At 34.2% G+C, this 16,996-nt stretch overlaps 1 protein-coding gene and 1 long non-coding RNA gene across 7 annotated transcripts in view; one reads left to right on the top strand and one right to left on the bottom strand.

The window, feature by feature from the left end:
- dsd (attractin-like protein dsd) overlaps positions 1 to 14,178 on the bottom strand; it is a 37,232-nt gene extending 23,054 nt beyond the window's left edge. For 3 of the 6 annotated variants that reach the window (XR_012453836.1, XM_074113402.1, XM_074113403.1), the window contains exons 1-5: positions 13,872 to 14,178; positions 6,732 to 6,935; positions 6,017 to 6,145; positions 931 to 1,127; positions 111 to 287 (exon numbers count right to left, since the gene is read on the bottom strand). Coding sequence is in view for 5 of the 6 variants with exons in the window: in XM_074113402.1 (XP_073969503.1) it covers positions 111 to 287; positions 931 to 1,127; positions 6,017 to 6,145; positions 6,732 to 6,935; positions 13,872 to 14,131 (967 nt within the window). In the remaining variant the exon portion in view is untranslated. Of the gene's footprint in view, positions 1 to 110; positions 288 to 930; positions 1,128 to 2,026; positions 2,611 to 6,016; positions 6,146 to 6,731; positions 6,936 to 7,949; positions 8,180 to 8,488; positions 8,583 to 13,871 lie in introns of those variants that run through there. The other 3 variants (XM_074113405.1, XM_074113404.1, XM_074113406.1) reach the window with 3 other exon arrangements.
- Positions 12,779 to 16,945, top strand: LOC141446718 (uncharacterized). The gene is made up of 3 exons (XR_012453841.1): positions 12,779 to 13,339; positions 14,726 to 15,173; positions 15,895 to 16,945. It is a non-coding gene; the product is annotated as an uncharacterized lncRNA (long non-coding RNA).
- Positions 16,946 to 16,996: the final 51 nt, after the last annotated feature.

The raw sequence follows: 16,996 nt of genomic DNA, 5'->3' as shown, positions 1-16,996 counted from the left end.
ATACCAAAAAAGAAATCAAAAGAGCTGCCACTAATCTTTCAGGGTATCGCAATAGATTTTGACTTGTTAATCCCCAAATGCCCCTACAAAATTCTAAACTCTATATTTACCCGTAAAATCATAAGTATACATCATTTCCGCTGCATGATATGATTCTCCGCCTATAATATATAACGAATCCTTCCAAACGACAGCACTATGCGATGCTGATCCTCTTGGTAGAAAACTATTTTTTGGTTCAACTACTTCCCAGTAACCTAGATCGGCTACTTGCGAACAATCTTCGCCTAAAAAAATAAGAAAAAATGTAATTTTTAAGTAAAGCTTTAATGAGTACTTGTATTTATTGTTTTTCAAATGAGGAGTACTAAAAAAAAGAAGTAGTATCATCTTAAGATATTATAAAGACGATTAGAAGAGGAACCTGTAGATTTACTGGTAGTTTTAACAACAATTAAACACTCCTTATAAAATAATAATAACATAAGGAATCAGCTGAGTGGTTTGCAATACTGGATTCCAACGCGGAGATCACGGGTTCGAATCCAGCTGCAGGAACTCAGATTTTCTCTCCCTAGGAGCTTCTTACAGCTCACTGTCCGGTGATGTTACAGGGTTGTCTTGTAACAAGAGAGCGCCAATGACGTCACGATGTAATAATAATAATACAATAAAACGGAAGGGATTAGCTTTGAGGTACTGGATTCCCACGCGAAGGTCCCGGGTTCGAATCCAGCTGCTGACCCTTAGATTTTCTCTTCCTAGGAGCTTCTAACAGCTCACTGTAAGTGTTGTCTGTAACGAGAGAACACTGTCCGGAGGCTGGCAGTGCACTGAAAAAAGCTCCGGGCGCTAATAACCTGAGATGATGACGCGCCTTAAATAGAAAAAAAAAAACAAGAATACAATAAAACTTAGAAAATTGTTTACCTTTATATTTTGGACTGCAGTCACATTTATGCTTCTCCATGTGACACAGACCATTGGAATATGAACAATTATTTGGGCATATTGGCACATCGCAAGCACTGCCCGTATAGAAACCGTCGCATGTACACACTCCGTCTAGGCATACACCGTGGCCGCTGCAATTTCTATCGGATACCCTACTCGGGCATGAATTCAGTCTACAAAAAAAAAAAAATAGATTAGTGAAAGGACTGCCCTTAAAATTTATTATGAGAAGTTTTTTTTTATCGGCAATGGCCTACAGGAAAATCATTTTAGAAGACCGAATTCTTGATTAAATCACTAAATTTCAGGTAAATTTCAGTGCTCTTCATTAAGGTTGGGAAAATTGGTTCGTTTTAACCATTTAATAGACAAGGGCTTCACTTCATTCAATTTGTTTTTCCGTAAAATGACCCCAGAAATTTTCACTAAACATCTATTTCTATAACTTTTTCTAGAAAACTTATCATGGAAACTTTTTCCAAGAAGTAATTTATAAAGGAATGTGATTAAGGTTCACTAAAAAATGCCATTCAAATATCAAATGTTCACACTCAAAAATGTTGGAATGTAGCGGCTTCTAATTTAGCCAGAAAAAGAGTTTTTTTTTTTTTCCAGAAACTGTTGGGTGAGTAAGAACTCCAGCTCGGGAAAATTGCTGTATTCTCTAATAAATTTTCCCCCAAAAGATCTCCGATTATCAAAATTTTGACCAGCAGCCCCACAGAGTTGATTTTTCTTTCTTTTTCAAAAATTTTTTTCTTTTTCCTCGCGATCGGCTCCCTCAAATAAACTAGGAACAAAAGAATGGGGATAAATTCGTAGCTAAAATTCCTAGCTTGCCGCAAATCAGGAAAGTCTTATATTAAGAATGTAATGAAACGTCTTTCATAACATATCTTTCTTTTCTTTCAAATTACGCCAAATTTTGGTTTGTTTCTTTTTAAGTTAATCATAATTGCAGGAGAAATTCTTATTATTTACAAATGTTGAAACTTAAAATAAAAAAGGAAAAGAGAAATCAAAACAACAATTTGGAAAATAACTATTAGATTACCATTGTGTTGTTAATTACCTGTTTTGCAAGCTGTTGTTTATTTTGACACACATACTAATAACCTTTTTCTTTTTTTAAAGCAACTTTTTGAATGGTATTTTCACAAGCGTTGAGCCAAACTAAACTAAACAACATCTAAATTATTTCCAAGGATATTAGAAGCTTCTAATTATCAAATAAAACGCTTTCATCAATTATCAAACTTTCACTGTTTATAGACGCGAATTTAGCAAGTTACGTTACAATTGTAACAGAATTAAGGTTATCATTCATTAGAGAGGTTATTTATTACACGGCGTGTTAATACAAAAAATTTTATTTCATCCTCTGTTATTACAATTCTCACCAATAGTTTCTTAAAACTTGGCTCTTTTAATTATATTTTCACTTCCATTAATATATCAAGATAAATCTGTCAGCAAACGGAGAGCGGCCGGCTATTATCTTCCTTGAAAAACTCCTGTGCTAATTTCAGGATACTTATTGAAAACCCAGCTTATCAAATTGGAAGAGCTTCCCTAATCTAGTATTTTTCTACTGACGAGGGATCATTGTCCATTAAAATAAGACTATAAGTTACACTATCCGTAAGTTATATAATACGTACTTGAAATTTATAAATGACCTTATGGACCAGGGGTCCCCAAACTTTTTACACAGGGGGCTACAGTTCACTGTCCCTCAGACCGTTGGAGGGCCAGACTATAAAAAAAAAAACTATTTTAAAGTAAAAAAAAAACAAAGCGGGAACAAATAGAATATTTCAAATAAAGAACAAGTTAATTTAAATCAACAAACTGTCCAGTATTTCTGTGGGAACTGTGGTCCTGCTTTTGGCTAATGAGATGGTCCAATGTCCGGTTTAGTTATAGTGTGCTTTGCCTTTCTTCCTACTTCTGGCTGTTATTTTTCGGAGCCGTGACGTGTGCGTCCCGCGTCATCGGAAGTAGTACTGTACGTGAGCGACTCAACCGCTTTGCGGCACCGCCACATATAGTATAGTGCTCCTCTCACTGAACCACCAATGAAAGAGAGAGAGATGTCCCTTCCGGAAGTGCGGCGAGGGCCGGATAAATGTCCTCAGGGGGGCCGCATATGGCCCGTGGGCCGTAGTTTGGGGGGCCCCTGTTATGGACCAACAATTCTTGAGACAAGCCACAACTGAAGAAGGTAGCAGTCTTAGAAAGGCCAGAAGACAAGAAATGGCTGCCTAAAGGTGTGAACGGAAGGAATAGTTTTTTTTTTCTTCCAGTACAGCCCTGAACGTTTCACTACCATCCTGAGGCGTCAATTTCTATGGGGCATTGTTTTTTTTGCTGCACAGACAGCCCTGGATTTGTTTCTTGCATTAGGCCTGAAATGAAAATGGTTCTTTTGCAAGTTGACCAGGCTATCATTCAAACCTTAGCTTAATGGCCCAGAGCCTTATTGATCTGATGAATAAAATTAAACAAGTGACATTACATTATCATTGTAGAGTTCGCGGTAATGACATGCCTTCGGGAAAATAGAAAGCTCCAGCATGGATCATCCTCACCAACCCATCCCCACTTAAGAAATGAAATAATGAAGTCAGGTATAACAGGAAATAGGGAAAACATCACTAGGTTTGGGGCATGGAAACTTTAAAAAAAGTGGCAGAATCCCCCCAATAGGCGATGGCGGCCGGTTTTCAGAACATGACTTGGACACGATTTGCAGCAGCAAAAGCTTTCTGCATTGTACCGTGGCTTCGGTGAAAAAAGTTCAGTTTCCCCCCCTTGTGTAATCTACAGTTTTACGAACTATAATGTACTATAGAATTAAATATTCCTCCAAGATTTGGAGTTAAAAGAATATTTATGAGTCAAATCTTTCGAGAATAGATTAAGAAAATGTAGCGTGAATATTTCCAACAGATTTCTTTATGACTGGCGTGTGCAATAGAAATATTTCAACTATTAAATAGAAGGTTTTTTTTGGTTTTTATCTAAAGCAGATAGTTTGTAGTTTTGAATATAAACTATAAAGTGAGGTGGGGGGGATAGTTAATTAGCAAACACGGTCACTTACTATCATATCTTAATGTGGACCGATAAACACTGGACTGTTAATGGTGCCATATAATGTTTTTAGAGCCAAGGGCAATTGTCTACGTATTGTGGGTGTACACAAAAAAAAAAAAATTCATCTATTTTCTATCAAACTTTCGAGTATCTAGGAGTCAAATTATTACTGCAATAAGACCTTTAGTTTATAATTATTTTAGCTTCTCTTACTGTACAAGTCTTATCTATCTAGATGGCATAATCTTTTAGTGGGCCTTTTTTGCCACCTCAAATAAGTTTCTTCAAGCACAGAAAAACAGCCGATCTCTGTTTTCCAGTTGCGAGCACCTAATAGTTTCCTAGCATTGATCGAATTTCCCAGAAGTATCACTTTTACAGAATTGAAGTCCTCTTTAAATTGGTACGCTGCTATTTCCTTGAACTCGCACACCCTCACAGGGCAGTTTCCCTGGATTGGCTACGCCATGAACTTTGCAAGGTGCTGTCCCTGATTTCTTTCACCAAAACTTCATTCATTTTCTGTCACTTTTATTTGAAAAAGGTTTTCCAGGTAAATTATTATCGCGGCGGAAATCAGAAAAGTGGGTCAAAATTTTCAGGTTTTCTCAAAAAAATGCCTCAACGATTTTTCTTGTAAACTTGAGATACTAATTTCAATCTTGTAGTTGTACAACGACAATATTAATTAGCTCTTCTTTTTTAATGAAGTTATGAGCAGGGTTTTATTCGTCGAGTCGATTTTACTACGCAGAAAAAGTAATGTTAAGATCGGCAAGAAGTAAGATATTACAATTTCTTTGTTTGTTTTATTTTTGTTCAAGTAGATTATCTCAGTTATCTCTCACAGCCAAGACATCAACTACTTATTTACGAGTACTCTGTGGCCAATAAAACCGCCAAAGATAACCTTTGTCAGAGCGCACATCTTATCTCACTTGTTTTAAAAATGAGAGAGAAGTTCCAAAATTAGTTAGGATCTCCGATTTTCATTCAGGGAAAAACCTGACCTTGGAAAATATTTTATCTATGATTACATCCGCCGCAGCACGCATGCTTACTGTATCGCTGGACCGTATTTCCGACTTATCATCCATCATCCAGAGGTATAATAATCAGTTTGGTGTAGAGATTTAGACTTCTGATGTTTCAGTCTCGCACTGCACTTTACTGTCTCTGATTGTGGGTGGTTTACAAGGAAAAATATATCACTTGAAATCCTCTTTACTCGGCCAATCAGGAAAAGTGTTGAAGAAAAATCTGTAGCGACTACTCACACGACTTTTCCTCAACTTGCACCCAATGATACTTTAGAATGAATTTACGACTTGGGGTGGGGTCCCTTGAGTCCGGAAATGAAGTTATAAGAAGAATACTATGGCAAACCCTAATAGAGGAAAACCTTTCCCACCAATCGTTTTTGGGCTGACCACTTTTTACTGATTTCCGCCTTTAAGGGAAACCTTTTTTAAATATAAGTGTCAGAGTACGAGTGAAGTTTTGGTGAAAGAAATCAGGGACAGTACCTGGCAAAGTTCATGGCGTAGCCAATCCAGGGAAACTGTCGTGTGTGGGTTTGTTTGTTCAAGGAAATAGCAGCGTATCAATTTAGAGGACTTCAAAGTAACAAATTCCTTAGTGATCTAACTGATTACTTTTAACCTTGATATAAACTTTTCGTTTTCGGTAATTTTCGGTTTTTCATGTTCTGTTCTAATCTATACATTCGTCTAATTCATCTTTCAAGAGAGTGACCTATTTATACAAACCACTTCTTCGAAAACGACAGACCTTAAAACGATGTATTTTCGATGATAAATCAATTTAGTAAATTTAATATACTCGACACCCTTTTGGCGATATAAGCAATGTATAAGAAGTCAATGTCTCGCGCTGATATTACCAAGGTTCAATTTCACTACTGCGAACCTTGAACTTGTTAATAGCTCAAACCCAAGATTACCTGTAAGAAATGTTGAAACCAGTCATATTGTACGCTGCGTCACTGTAGAAATGAATGAGAGCGTATCCAGATTGGGCGACTACTTCCGGCACCCTCCTAACTGAGTAATCTCCTTTGTACATCAGTCCGCTGCAATAAATCAGCTCAAATTAATAAAAAAAATTCGTTTAAAATAAGTACATAAAATTAATATAAGGTAAACTTTATATGAAATGTTGTGATGAACTGGAGGAGATTGTGAATGATGTAAGAATATCACGCATTAGCTAAACCCAGTTGGTAAGAAGAGTATGCAGAAGACGTCTGCATCAACTTGCCCAGAATAGGATAATTAGATTCTCCTGGATTTCTAAAAATTCAGAAACTGCAGGTAACGAAAAAGCTGAGGAACTTATTAGCACATTATTCTATGGACTCGAACCAGCCCTAGCAACCTCGAACGTTGTACTGACGGAATTATCAGTATCTGGAGGCTGAGGGAGTTGGAGTCATATACCATGATGACTGTTTATACTATCGATCGGCTTTTTAAGAAGTCGTCTGTGATTGCTTGCCAAGACACTCTGGGATTAAGAAGGTTGAAAAAAAATCGTTCGAAGGCCAGAAAATGATCTTACAAAGAAGCTAAAAGATATCTTCATTGATAATTTCAAGCAATCTTAAAATATTTCGATATATTTATAAATAAATATTTATAAATTCAATATGAAATTACCTGTAGACAGCGAGAAGAGGGGAATGTACAGAATCCCCGTCATAAATATAAAGATAATCCCATCCGCATTCCGTGGCGAACTCATCTACATGAAGTCTTATTGAAGAATTAGGTACAGCGCTACCATCGATCAACCACGAACATTTTACATCTAAAGAATAGTTACCAACCCCGTCGTGGATGTAACCGCTTGTTCCTGATAATCTGTAAAAAAAAAACAAAAATAGAAGATTAAAGGTTTTTTTATGGTTATAATTATAATTTTACATATATATTACACAAAATTTAAAAGATTTTAATAAATTAGAATATCTTGGAGCAGGCCAAAACCTAACTAATTTGTTGATCAACTCGAGAGAATCAATAAAACGATGCTTTACGATTTTAAGGGATACCGGCCGGTACCTACTCCGATTATGCGAAAGAAGAAGTGAGAAAGGTACGAGATGCTGTACTTCGTGATGTGGAACAAATTTAGAGGAGCTGCCAGTGAAAAGTGGCCCCAGGATAGGATTCTGAATGCCATATCCAGGACCAAGGTAGCCCAGACTAAGATATTCATGTAGTTGAATGTTGCTGCCTGTTCGGGAAGTGGTAGGGCGATTACTCAGAGGTGAAAATCTCTTCGGATTGCCAGGCTACGCTGGAATCCCAAATTCCAACGATTTTTTTGTTGTTTACTTAAAGAGATTACTTACGCATGGCTGTTTAATTATAAAAATTTATATCCAAAAAATACTTTTAGGACAGCTTCGGTATAGGTATGAAGGAAGACATCCCTCTGAAGTGTCGTTTCAGTAAGATTTATGATTTTACAAAGCTGTAAAATGTTTAAGAACTAAATCTGTTTTCAAATTTCTGAATTTAAACTCTTGAACCCTGAAAATTATAGAGGAAGTATAAGTCGTATGAGTGAATGCGACAAGATCGGGGATTTTAAAACACCTTCAATGAAAAATTAATTACACACTTCCGGTATAATACTTAATTTTACGAAAAAAATCTCACGTGAAAATATACGACTTTCTTTCATTACAATTTATAATTGTAGATATTTGCTCATTGCTAACACTATGCAGTTTGTAAATCTGTACCTTACACTACTGGAATAACACGTTAGAGAAACGTATCTATTCCCAGAAGGGCCGTAAAAAAAATAATGGAAATCATGCCTCTACGAGTGAAATAGGTGATTTCAAAACCAAAATTAGAGATAACCTTCTGATCCAGTATCTAGAAACTCTCAAAAAGTGAAAAATCCATTCAATGAATCCGTGTTTTCGGTATAAGGATTTTGGATCGGTAAGTTGCAGACAGGTCCCCGTGATCTAAGTATCAGTAATTTCTGATCACTGCTATTCCATTATAGAGCACAATACTCACAGATAAACATTTTCTCATTAAACTAATTTTTTTTTTTTTCATATATTACACTTAAGATTTTTAGAATTTGTGACAATCATAACCATGAGAACAGCAAAATTTGAGATTGATATACTTAAGTGTTTCTTTACAAGATTGTTTTCATTGTCTTCTGGCAATTTAATTATTTTTTAATATTAATACTTTAATATCTAAATTGATTTAATAAACATTCAATTTATCTCAATGATTTAATTTATCTAATGAAATATTTAAGTTGTAGCTTAGTTTCTTTTATTATAATTTTATCTTAATACGTCACTCTATCTTAAGGGGGATAAATCTGACGTGAACACACTAACACGACTTTTTCTTACTTCTATTTACAAACTTACAGATTTTCTTCAAACTTCGAACACTTTAGTCACATTTATTTCTTACCTACATTCTATAGTAGGTAAGGTTACATTACAAGTATAGAATGTTACACTGTAATATAACCTTACTAATAAAAAAAATGAATAGGGTTATACTATTTTGGTAACTTATTGTTGATTACTTGACTTTTCACTATACTGATCACTTTTCATTATATAACAAATTTTTAAAACATACATAGGTGTTATCGAAGCACTATTTTTAAAAAGGGCTTTTTAGCAACAAAACAAGAAAGTGATAATAACATTTAATGATGTTTTTAAATGTATGTTTTTACTCTTATTTTCCTAATTTTAATATTTGTTTACTTAAATCAAATTGTAGAGTTTTCACTTATCCTTGGCAAAGTGTGTTTATGGAAAGGAACTTTACCACAATTAAAGAGATGTTTTTGGTTCTGTTAGGACGTCAATAAAACTTAAGATATAATAGTTTTTTTTAAGATTATTAATAAACAGCTGTAAAATGTTGACTTTTGAAACCCTCAATTCAACTTTTATTCTTTAACTAAACTATAAATGGTTTTCGACTACAATCAAGTGTTCTAGAATTTACATCCTTATAAATTTACTACGAACAGTTACAATTTATTTCGATGGAATCCATTCAATATACTCTCCTTTTCATGATACACATTTTTAACTAGGTCTTTTTCGACTACAGAACATACCCTTTAAATTCAATTTCTACAATCGTTAAAAAGAAAAAGTTCTTTCATCTTATTTAGGTAGTTTTTTATTCCTAAAATGGTTGCAAATTGCATTTCTATGGTGAATTAAATTCGGAGAGTCAAAGTCGAGGGAGTACAGAAATCGATTTTTTTTCGTGCTCAAAACTTTGAGTAGCGACAACGCTTAAAGTAATCAAGACTTCGCTTTCCCAAGTTCATGGCGCTCCGTTCATTTCATGGGCACTTCATTCAGAATATCTGTAAAAGTAAAGTAATTGCCTATTTTTTCATCCGCGCTTAACGTCCAACTACCAATCAGGTGTCGTGGACGGAGGCGACTAGCAAACATACTTTACTGTAAATTTCTTTTATTAACCATTAAATAAAATCCAAGGCCAAAGACCGGGAATCGAACCCAGTACCACAATGCATATTAGCTTTACAGGTCTCGCCTAACCTCTCGGCTACCGTGGCGCCTTCAGAATCTGTATCAATACTATTTCCACAAAATGAGGATGTAGATCTAATTGCGGCTATAACTGGGAATTATGGTCCAATTCAATCGATCAAATCCTAGAGAAGGCTGTTCCCCATCCCTTACCCAGAAAGTAGTCCCACAAACGAACTTTCCAGGAAAAAGCCATTCTGTCAAGTTGAACTTTCTGACAGCTACCTTTAGAGTAGCCCTAAAAGAAAAGTATTTACTTCCTTTTTGTTTTTTAGGCAAGAGTATTTAGTACAACCAAACCTACACAAAAAACCTGGTTACTCCTGCAACCACTGAAAATGGAGGATTTGAAGAGTACTAAGTTCCAACGTCGGATTTAAGAGAAAGAATAACCAAAAACGGATTACAAATATGGCAAACAGTAACAGTACGAAGGGGCAATTTTACAAGCGTATGGTGAACCAATTGCCTAAAAGACCTTGGCTTAACCCGTTGCCGCACACTTTTAATTTGATGATCGTGCTCAGAAACACACTTTTTTTTCTCAATTGTTTATGACTGCCAGATGGAATCAAGTGTAAGTTGTATGTTTGGAAGTAAAAATTATCACATTTGGCCACGGTTTTTCCAAAAAAACTCTCGACGGCTATAACCGTCATTTGCTCATCATGTCACTTTTTCTCTTTCCAGAGTAAATGACGGCTATGACTGTCGTGACGACTATACAGCATTTGCTTTACTAATTCAATAATTAACAAGTGTATGCGTTAGTACACTTCGTACTAACGCTGTACTTTTTTTTATTAATTAAAATGTGCACGACGGCTATAGACGTCGTTTGCCTACATATCAACAAAGATCGGACGGCTATAGCCGTCATTTGCGGCAACGGGTTAAAGGTACAGGCATGAACAGAAAGATTGGTTACTACAATTAGCAGATTGAGAGCGAACCATGCAGTCTGCGGGTCGTACCTACATCGAATCGGTAAACAAGCTACTCCGTGGTGCGAAAAGTGTAAGGAGGAGGAAGATTTTAAACATGTCGTCATTGAATGTCCACTCTATAAGAAAGAAAGGGATGAGCTGTTCATCTCGCTGTACAAAAATTCGAGTGCGCCATTTAGATACGAGGACATCATCTTTTCTAATAATGTCTATGCCCTGAAACCTGTTGAAGATTTGATTAACAAATATACTTGTGGATAGGAAGTTACATAGTTAAGATCAAATATCCTGGGAAGGAATAAGCTTTGAAGTTGGCTGTACGGTGAAAAGCCAAGGCCAGGAAAAAAGCAAAAACAAAGAAACAATTTTCCACTTCTTTTGACTCAGCATGACCACTTAAATCGTGTAATTCCGGTAAATATTCTATAAAGAAAATCTGACAGGACTTAGAAGTGCTTCTAACTCTACCTAGCAGGTGCGTAAATTTGAGATTCATGTAATATAAAAAACTTATATTTTCCAAAACCTGTTATCCTGAAATGGAAACGTCACCAAACAGTATTTGTTCAGTTTTCCTCTATTTTCCATAACATAAAGATTCCTAACGGATTTTATTTTGGGGGGGGGGGCTCTTTATACTTTCTTTAGAGGATATTCTACCAACATCTATTTAGTGAAAATGCCACGTAACTATAATTTTACCCATGTGAACATTTATACATCATTTTTCTTGTTCTGCAGACATTTATTTTCTAAAATAAATAAATATAAATTTTAAAGTTTCTTTAGTACGAGCAATTTCTTTATAAAAATAGCACGACCAGATTCAAGAAAATGTACATTACAATCAGTTCTATTTTTACACACAAAGTGAAAGTAGCGGTTTTATAGATAGCTTTTAGCGATTACTAAAATTTAACTATGATGCATAGCGTTAAGCTTCACTATTTTAAATAAAAAGTAGTTTATAGTCTAGGAAGTAACTAAAATAGAACACAAAATAAGCATTTTCTAAATGTGTTAATACATTTTAACGAAGGCTTTATGGTTGAACTATTTCAAAAATCTAGGGTGAACATTTACACGACGTACTCTTAACTGACTTATTAATACATTTAAAATTATAACTCAAAATACATATTTAGAAAATACGTATTTACCCAAAAAAAGGTTTCTCAAATAATAACTTTTTTTTAGACGAAATCTGAAAAGCATTTTCGAATAAATCTAAAAAATTCGAAGAATTCATTCAGTAAAATAGTACTACTTCCGATTCGAACTTTTCTACAATTACAAATGTTATAGGGAATAATACCACCTCTCTCAAGAGTCCCCGCAATGGAATAGTTCTGGAAATATTTCTCAAATAAAGGTTGTAGACCTTCAGGAGTTTGGTTCACCAAATTTAATGAAAAAAAGAAACTTGCAGTCCAAAAACTTATTGTGCCATCTAAATAGTAAGTTAAATTCGAGAAAGCTTCCTTTTTTTTACAAGGTCCCCTGGGATTTCCCATCAGTCGTTTTTGCGTGGTCTCCAAAGTGCCAGTGGGACCCTCATATCTATTTTTGCAAAACAAAACAAAAAATCACACGGGATATCCTTTTCCTCGCCATCTGTCTCTTCTTACAACAGGAAGTGAACTCGCCCACATACTACTGGACCTCCAGCGGAGATGTTTTCTAAGCATATTTTGCCTACAAAATTGGAACTTGTCTTTTGCCAGCAGAGAATGGGTGGATGGATTTGTATGTTTTTGTAAGTCCTCAGTAAACACTTCCTACAAGAGGATGTACAGCTAGTATGTAGTAAATAAGTAACCAACGCTAAAGCTGACAGGTCTTTACTACTGGGTTAGAGTGCAAGTTTTAGCCTAAAGTTCGATGCCTAATGACCGCTAAAAGACTTCCCAATCATTAAGTTTAAATTCAGTTAGCTAGTCTAGAAAGATAAGCTCTTAAGCTCGTGTGACTCCTAAATGTAACAAAGCTTTGAAACCAAAATATAGAAAGTAACTAGGGCTAAAAAAGCTCTTCATTTCAATCGATAGGGTAAAATGGCACTAAGAGATTAAGACCCTATAGTGGACATCCAATTTTACTGGTTACGCTTTCAGCGATTTGTCGGTTTAGGAACACCATGTTCTAAGCCAAAAACTTAATTGTTAAAATTCATTTTCGACTAAGAATGAATACTGAAAAATTTGTCGAGATCGTAATTCTTACTCTTCAGCGACAGAAAATAAAAATTTAAACAACGCGGTTACATTTTATTCATCTTCAGCTACTATAAATTAAAAACTATTTCCCAAACGTAATCTATGCATGCTACATCTACCATTGAACCACTGCCAAATTACTTTTTCATTTTTTTTTAATGTTCAAGGGTTTGTAATTTTAACAATATATTAAAAGAATTAAAAAGCAAATTTCAAAGAATCCTCTAAACAAAATCACAAAAAAATAAAACGAATATCCCTATTATTGCCACCAAATAAAAACAATCAATTCTTGAAAATTTCATAACCTGAACACTAATTTTATGGACTAATTATCGGCAGAAAAATGACAAAAATAACAAACAAACAAAAAATCTTGTCATAAAGTGATATTTTTATAAAAAGAAAAAAAAAAGACAAGGTGATCCCGAATTGAAAATAGGACAAGGTTCTTTCAATGAAATAAGCTAACCTGAAAAGTTGGTTTTCACGAATGAAAAATAAAATATTAAGTTTGAAACCATAAGGTAATTTAGAAATGTGGAGATATTACTACTAGTTAGATTATAAAAATAGTGTTGACATTATTTGTTTTGGTCAATAATTTTCTGGAAAGTAAGTTTTAGGTTGTGCTTAGAAGTCCCTTTGGTTAAGTATGTGGTTACTTTGGCATTAAAAAAAAAAGTAAAGCAACTTTTCCAGAATGCCCTTAAAGCTGCACTTGGGTTAGTGAACTTGCAAAGTTTATAAAAATATAAAAAATTTGGAATAATAATCTAACCATGGTTTCTTTCATTTTGTAATAGTGTTGCAAGAATTTTAATATTCTTTAATTTTTTTTTTTTAAATACTCAGTACAATCTGATCTTTAGAATCCTTTCTTTAACAGGGTCACTTTTTAAGTCTTTGTGAAAGTAGAAATCGGGAAAGTTTTGAAATGATGATTTTAGATACGGTATTAGATAAAGGTAATAATCGCTTAAGTAAATTGCGAAATATTCTTATTTTGTTTTGGTTTTATACTTTGATTAAATATTTGTTTAAATTACTTTTACTTACTTAACTTTACCAGTACACGACTGGCAAGAAGGACCCCTCCATCCGTCAAAACAAACACAAGTTCCGTTTACACATTCACCATTTATACACTTTAAATCACTACACTTTGTACTACAAACTATATTGAACACAGACGTATAAATTATAACTAAATATAAAAAAAAATAGTTGTTATTGTTATTGATAATAACTTTATTATAAGATTTCCGTCTGTATTTTGATTTAAATAGAAATAAAAACATTTGGACGTATGGGGACATGTTACCTCAATCATTTCCGCGACAGAACTGCCATGTCTGACGTCATTCCTAATCGTTTCCCAGTGTGCATTTCACCTCCCACCCTTTATTTATTTTTCCTCAAGCAATACGCTATTTAATTTAAAAAATAAATAGTTGTTCGTAAATTTAATTTTTAATCAACTAACCAAGTTATAAGTTTTAAACTGTGAAATAAAAACATTATAAAATTGCATATTGTATTCTAGGGAAAAGCAATCATTCTTCAATCAATCTGTACCCTTGAAAAACTCATAGATGTCGTTAATACGATATTATTGAACAACTCTAGAACAATAGCACTTACTGTGTACATTGAACTTTTCTTTTTTTTAAATTTGTCTTTCTTTTGAATGTAATGAGAATTCAGAGACCTACTTCAATAAACACTTGAAACATTTTTTAGCTCTCCATTATGAAGCATATCTTTTAGGCTCCCATGAAAAATCGGACAAATTTTTTCAGCGCATTGTGTGTTTAGTTTAAGTTAGTATGAGTATGTACAGAACTTGAAGAAAAAAAAAAAAAACAACGTAAAGGACATAGTGAATTCAGTTTTTTTTTTTTTGAACGCAGAACTTAAAACGTTACGACAAGAATTTCGCCTTGTTCAGTGTGACCCAGCCTGATATGTGAGTTCCACGTTCGTCAATGTTTATAACAATGTATCGAAACTTCCACCTAACAAAACATAAGAAGGGACAAGTAAAATAAGCGACAAATGATCTTTAAACTTTGTTTCCACACAGAAGAGCCTCTATTGCTTTTATTTGAAAGATTGGAATTTATTTTTTTGGGCAAAGTTTTGGAGAAATAACTTGTTAAACTTCCGCCAAATGGGCCTCTTCAGAACATTACACTGTTGGGACATCTATGTAAATCAAGTGACAATAAAAGCGTTGCCGAGAAACTTGCAGTCTTAGTTTCTATAATCTTTTATCAAGAGATTGAGAGAGTTTAAAAAAAATCACACTCTCCTGTTGTGGGATTTCTTCACTAAGTTACTGTGAGGTCCTAGGAGCAGGTGAGTACCTTGATATACTTTTTTTTGGCAAACATACACATGAAGACTATGTTCTAAAAACCTTCTTTATTTTTAATCTAAAAACTAACACTTCCGGTGAAACTCGATAACGAAAAATTTGACAAGATTGCAGTACTTCCTTTTACGTAATAAGAGAAAATAAAAAAGCTTGTTTTGTGTCCTCTATTTTAGGATGGTGGGTTAATGACTTTCGGGAATTCGTGTATATTAGACCAAGGTTCCTCAACTTTTTGAGAAATAAGACATTTTTAAATGTATCAAGTTGAGTGAGGATATCAAATAAGATTAGTACAAAAAAAAAATTAAAAGCTAAAAAAATGTAGTTTATGAGTAATTACATTTCATATTGGTTCCATTAGTTTAAACGGAACTTAATTATAGTGAAAATAATTCCAAGGTCTACTGACGGAAATAATTCGAAAAGGTCTAGGTCGATTTCTAATACATATTGTTTTTATAACAAAATAAGTCAAAATACATTTGAAGCGTATTCCTTTTTTAAAGTCAGTACTAAAACTCAGACCTAAATAATCTCTTTTTGATATCGATTTTATTGCATCATTGATTTAATTATAGGAGGATTATTTTTCAATTTTATCTCACATGACAAATGCTCGGCATGTTAAGTTTTTCTGGCAGTCAAAAACGCAGTATTTTTGGTTACATATTTGTTTTAAAAAAATAAATAATACAATTTTAGAATTGCAAATGGCCCGGAATAATACAGATGCTCTACAAAAGCATGGAATTCAGGAAATATGGATAGATTAGACACAGTACATAGGCTGCAGTTCATTCTATTGTACACAGCTCTTTGTTTTTGCTTACATCCTGCTATGGAAATGTACAAATGCATCCCAAAAATTAGCAAATCTTCAATAATTTTTATGACTGGTTGTCTTGAAATACATGCTACAGCTATTAAATTGTACTAAAAAAATAAATAAAAACCCTGAAGAAATAAGATTTAGGGATTGAAGCCTTCAGTTTATTTACTTTAACCTTGAGTAGGAAACTATTTCGATTTGGGGGAAAAAAATAACAATATTAGTCAAGAAATATTAGTATAAGAAGGTACCACAATAGCAGAGCGGTTAGAGGCGAGTCCTGTAAAGCTAATATGTATTGTTGGTTTAGTGGGTTCGATTCCCCGGTCTTAGGCCTTGGATTTTATTTAATGGTTAATATGAGAAATTTATAGTAAAGTATGTTAGGTAGTCGCCTTTCTCTACGACACCTAATCAGTAGTTGAACCGTGTGAAAAAATGGGCAACTACTTTACGTCACTTTACTTTTATATTAATATAAGAGATATGAATATTAACAAAAACATATTTGTAAAGAAACAAATAAACTAGGTGATAACCAACAGTAAAGTAATGGCTATTTTTTCAGGCTAGCTTTACGTCCAACTACCACCAATTAGGTGTCGTGGACGGAGGCGACTAGCAAACATATTTTACTATTAAATTCCCATATTAACCATTATATAAAATGCAAGGCCAAGATCGGAAATCGAACCTAATACTACAAAATACTTCCTGGCTTCACAGACCTCGCCTTTAACCGCTCCAGCTACCGTGGCGCCTAAGTAAATTATGTTAGTTAAGGTTTTACTTCATAAAATTAGGTCTCTTTCGAAGATTATAAGATAATAGAGACTTGGCACTTCCACTCCGCTAAGAACTGTCCGAAGGCAGCAATACGCGAAGTTAAGTGACTTTACATTTTTCGGCGCGTCAACTGCCAGCGACCTTTACGATTGCACTTGGCTAAACAAGACAAAAACCTTTTCTATTCCT

Source organism: Rhodnius prolixus, unplaced genomic scaffold (assembly GCF_049639745.1).
Source record: "Rhodnius prolixus isolate KJV_2025 unplaced genomic scaffold, Rpr scaffold_7, whole genome shotgun sequence".
NCBI classification, from domain to species: Eukaryota; Metazoa; Arthropoda; class Insecta; order Hemiptera; family Reduviidae; genus Rhodnius; species Rhodnius prolixus.
Note: the sequence above shows the minus strand (reverse complement) of the source record. Positions and strands in the feature narration are given on the sequence as shown.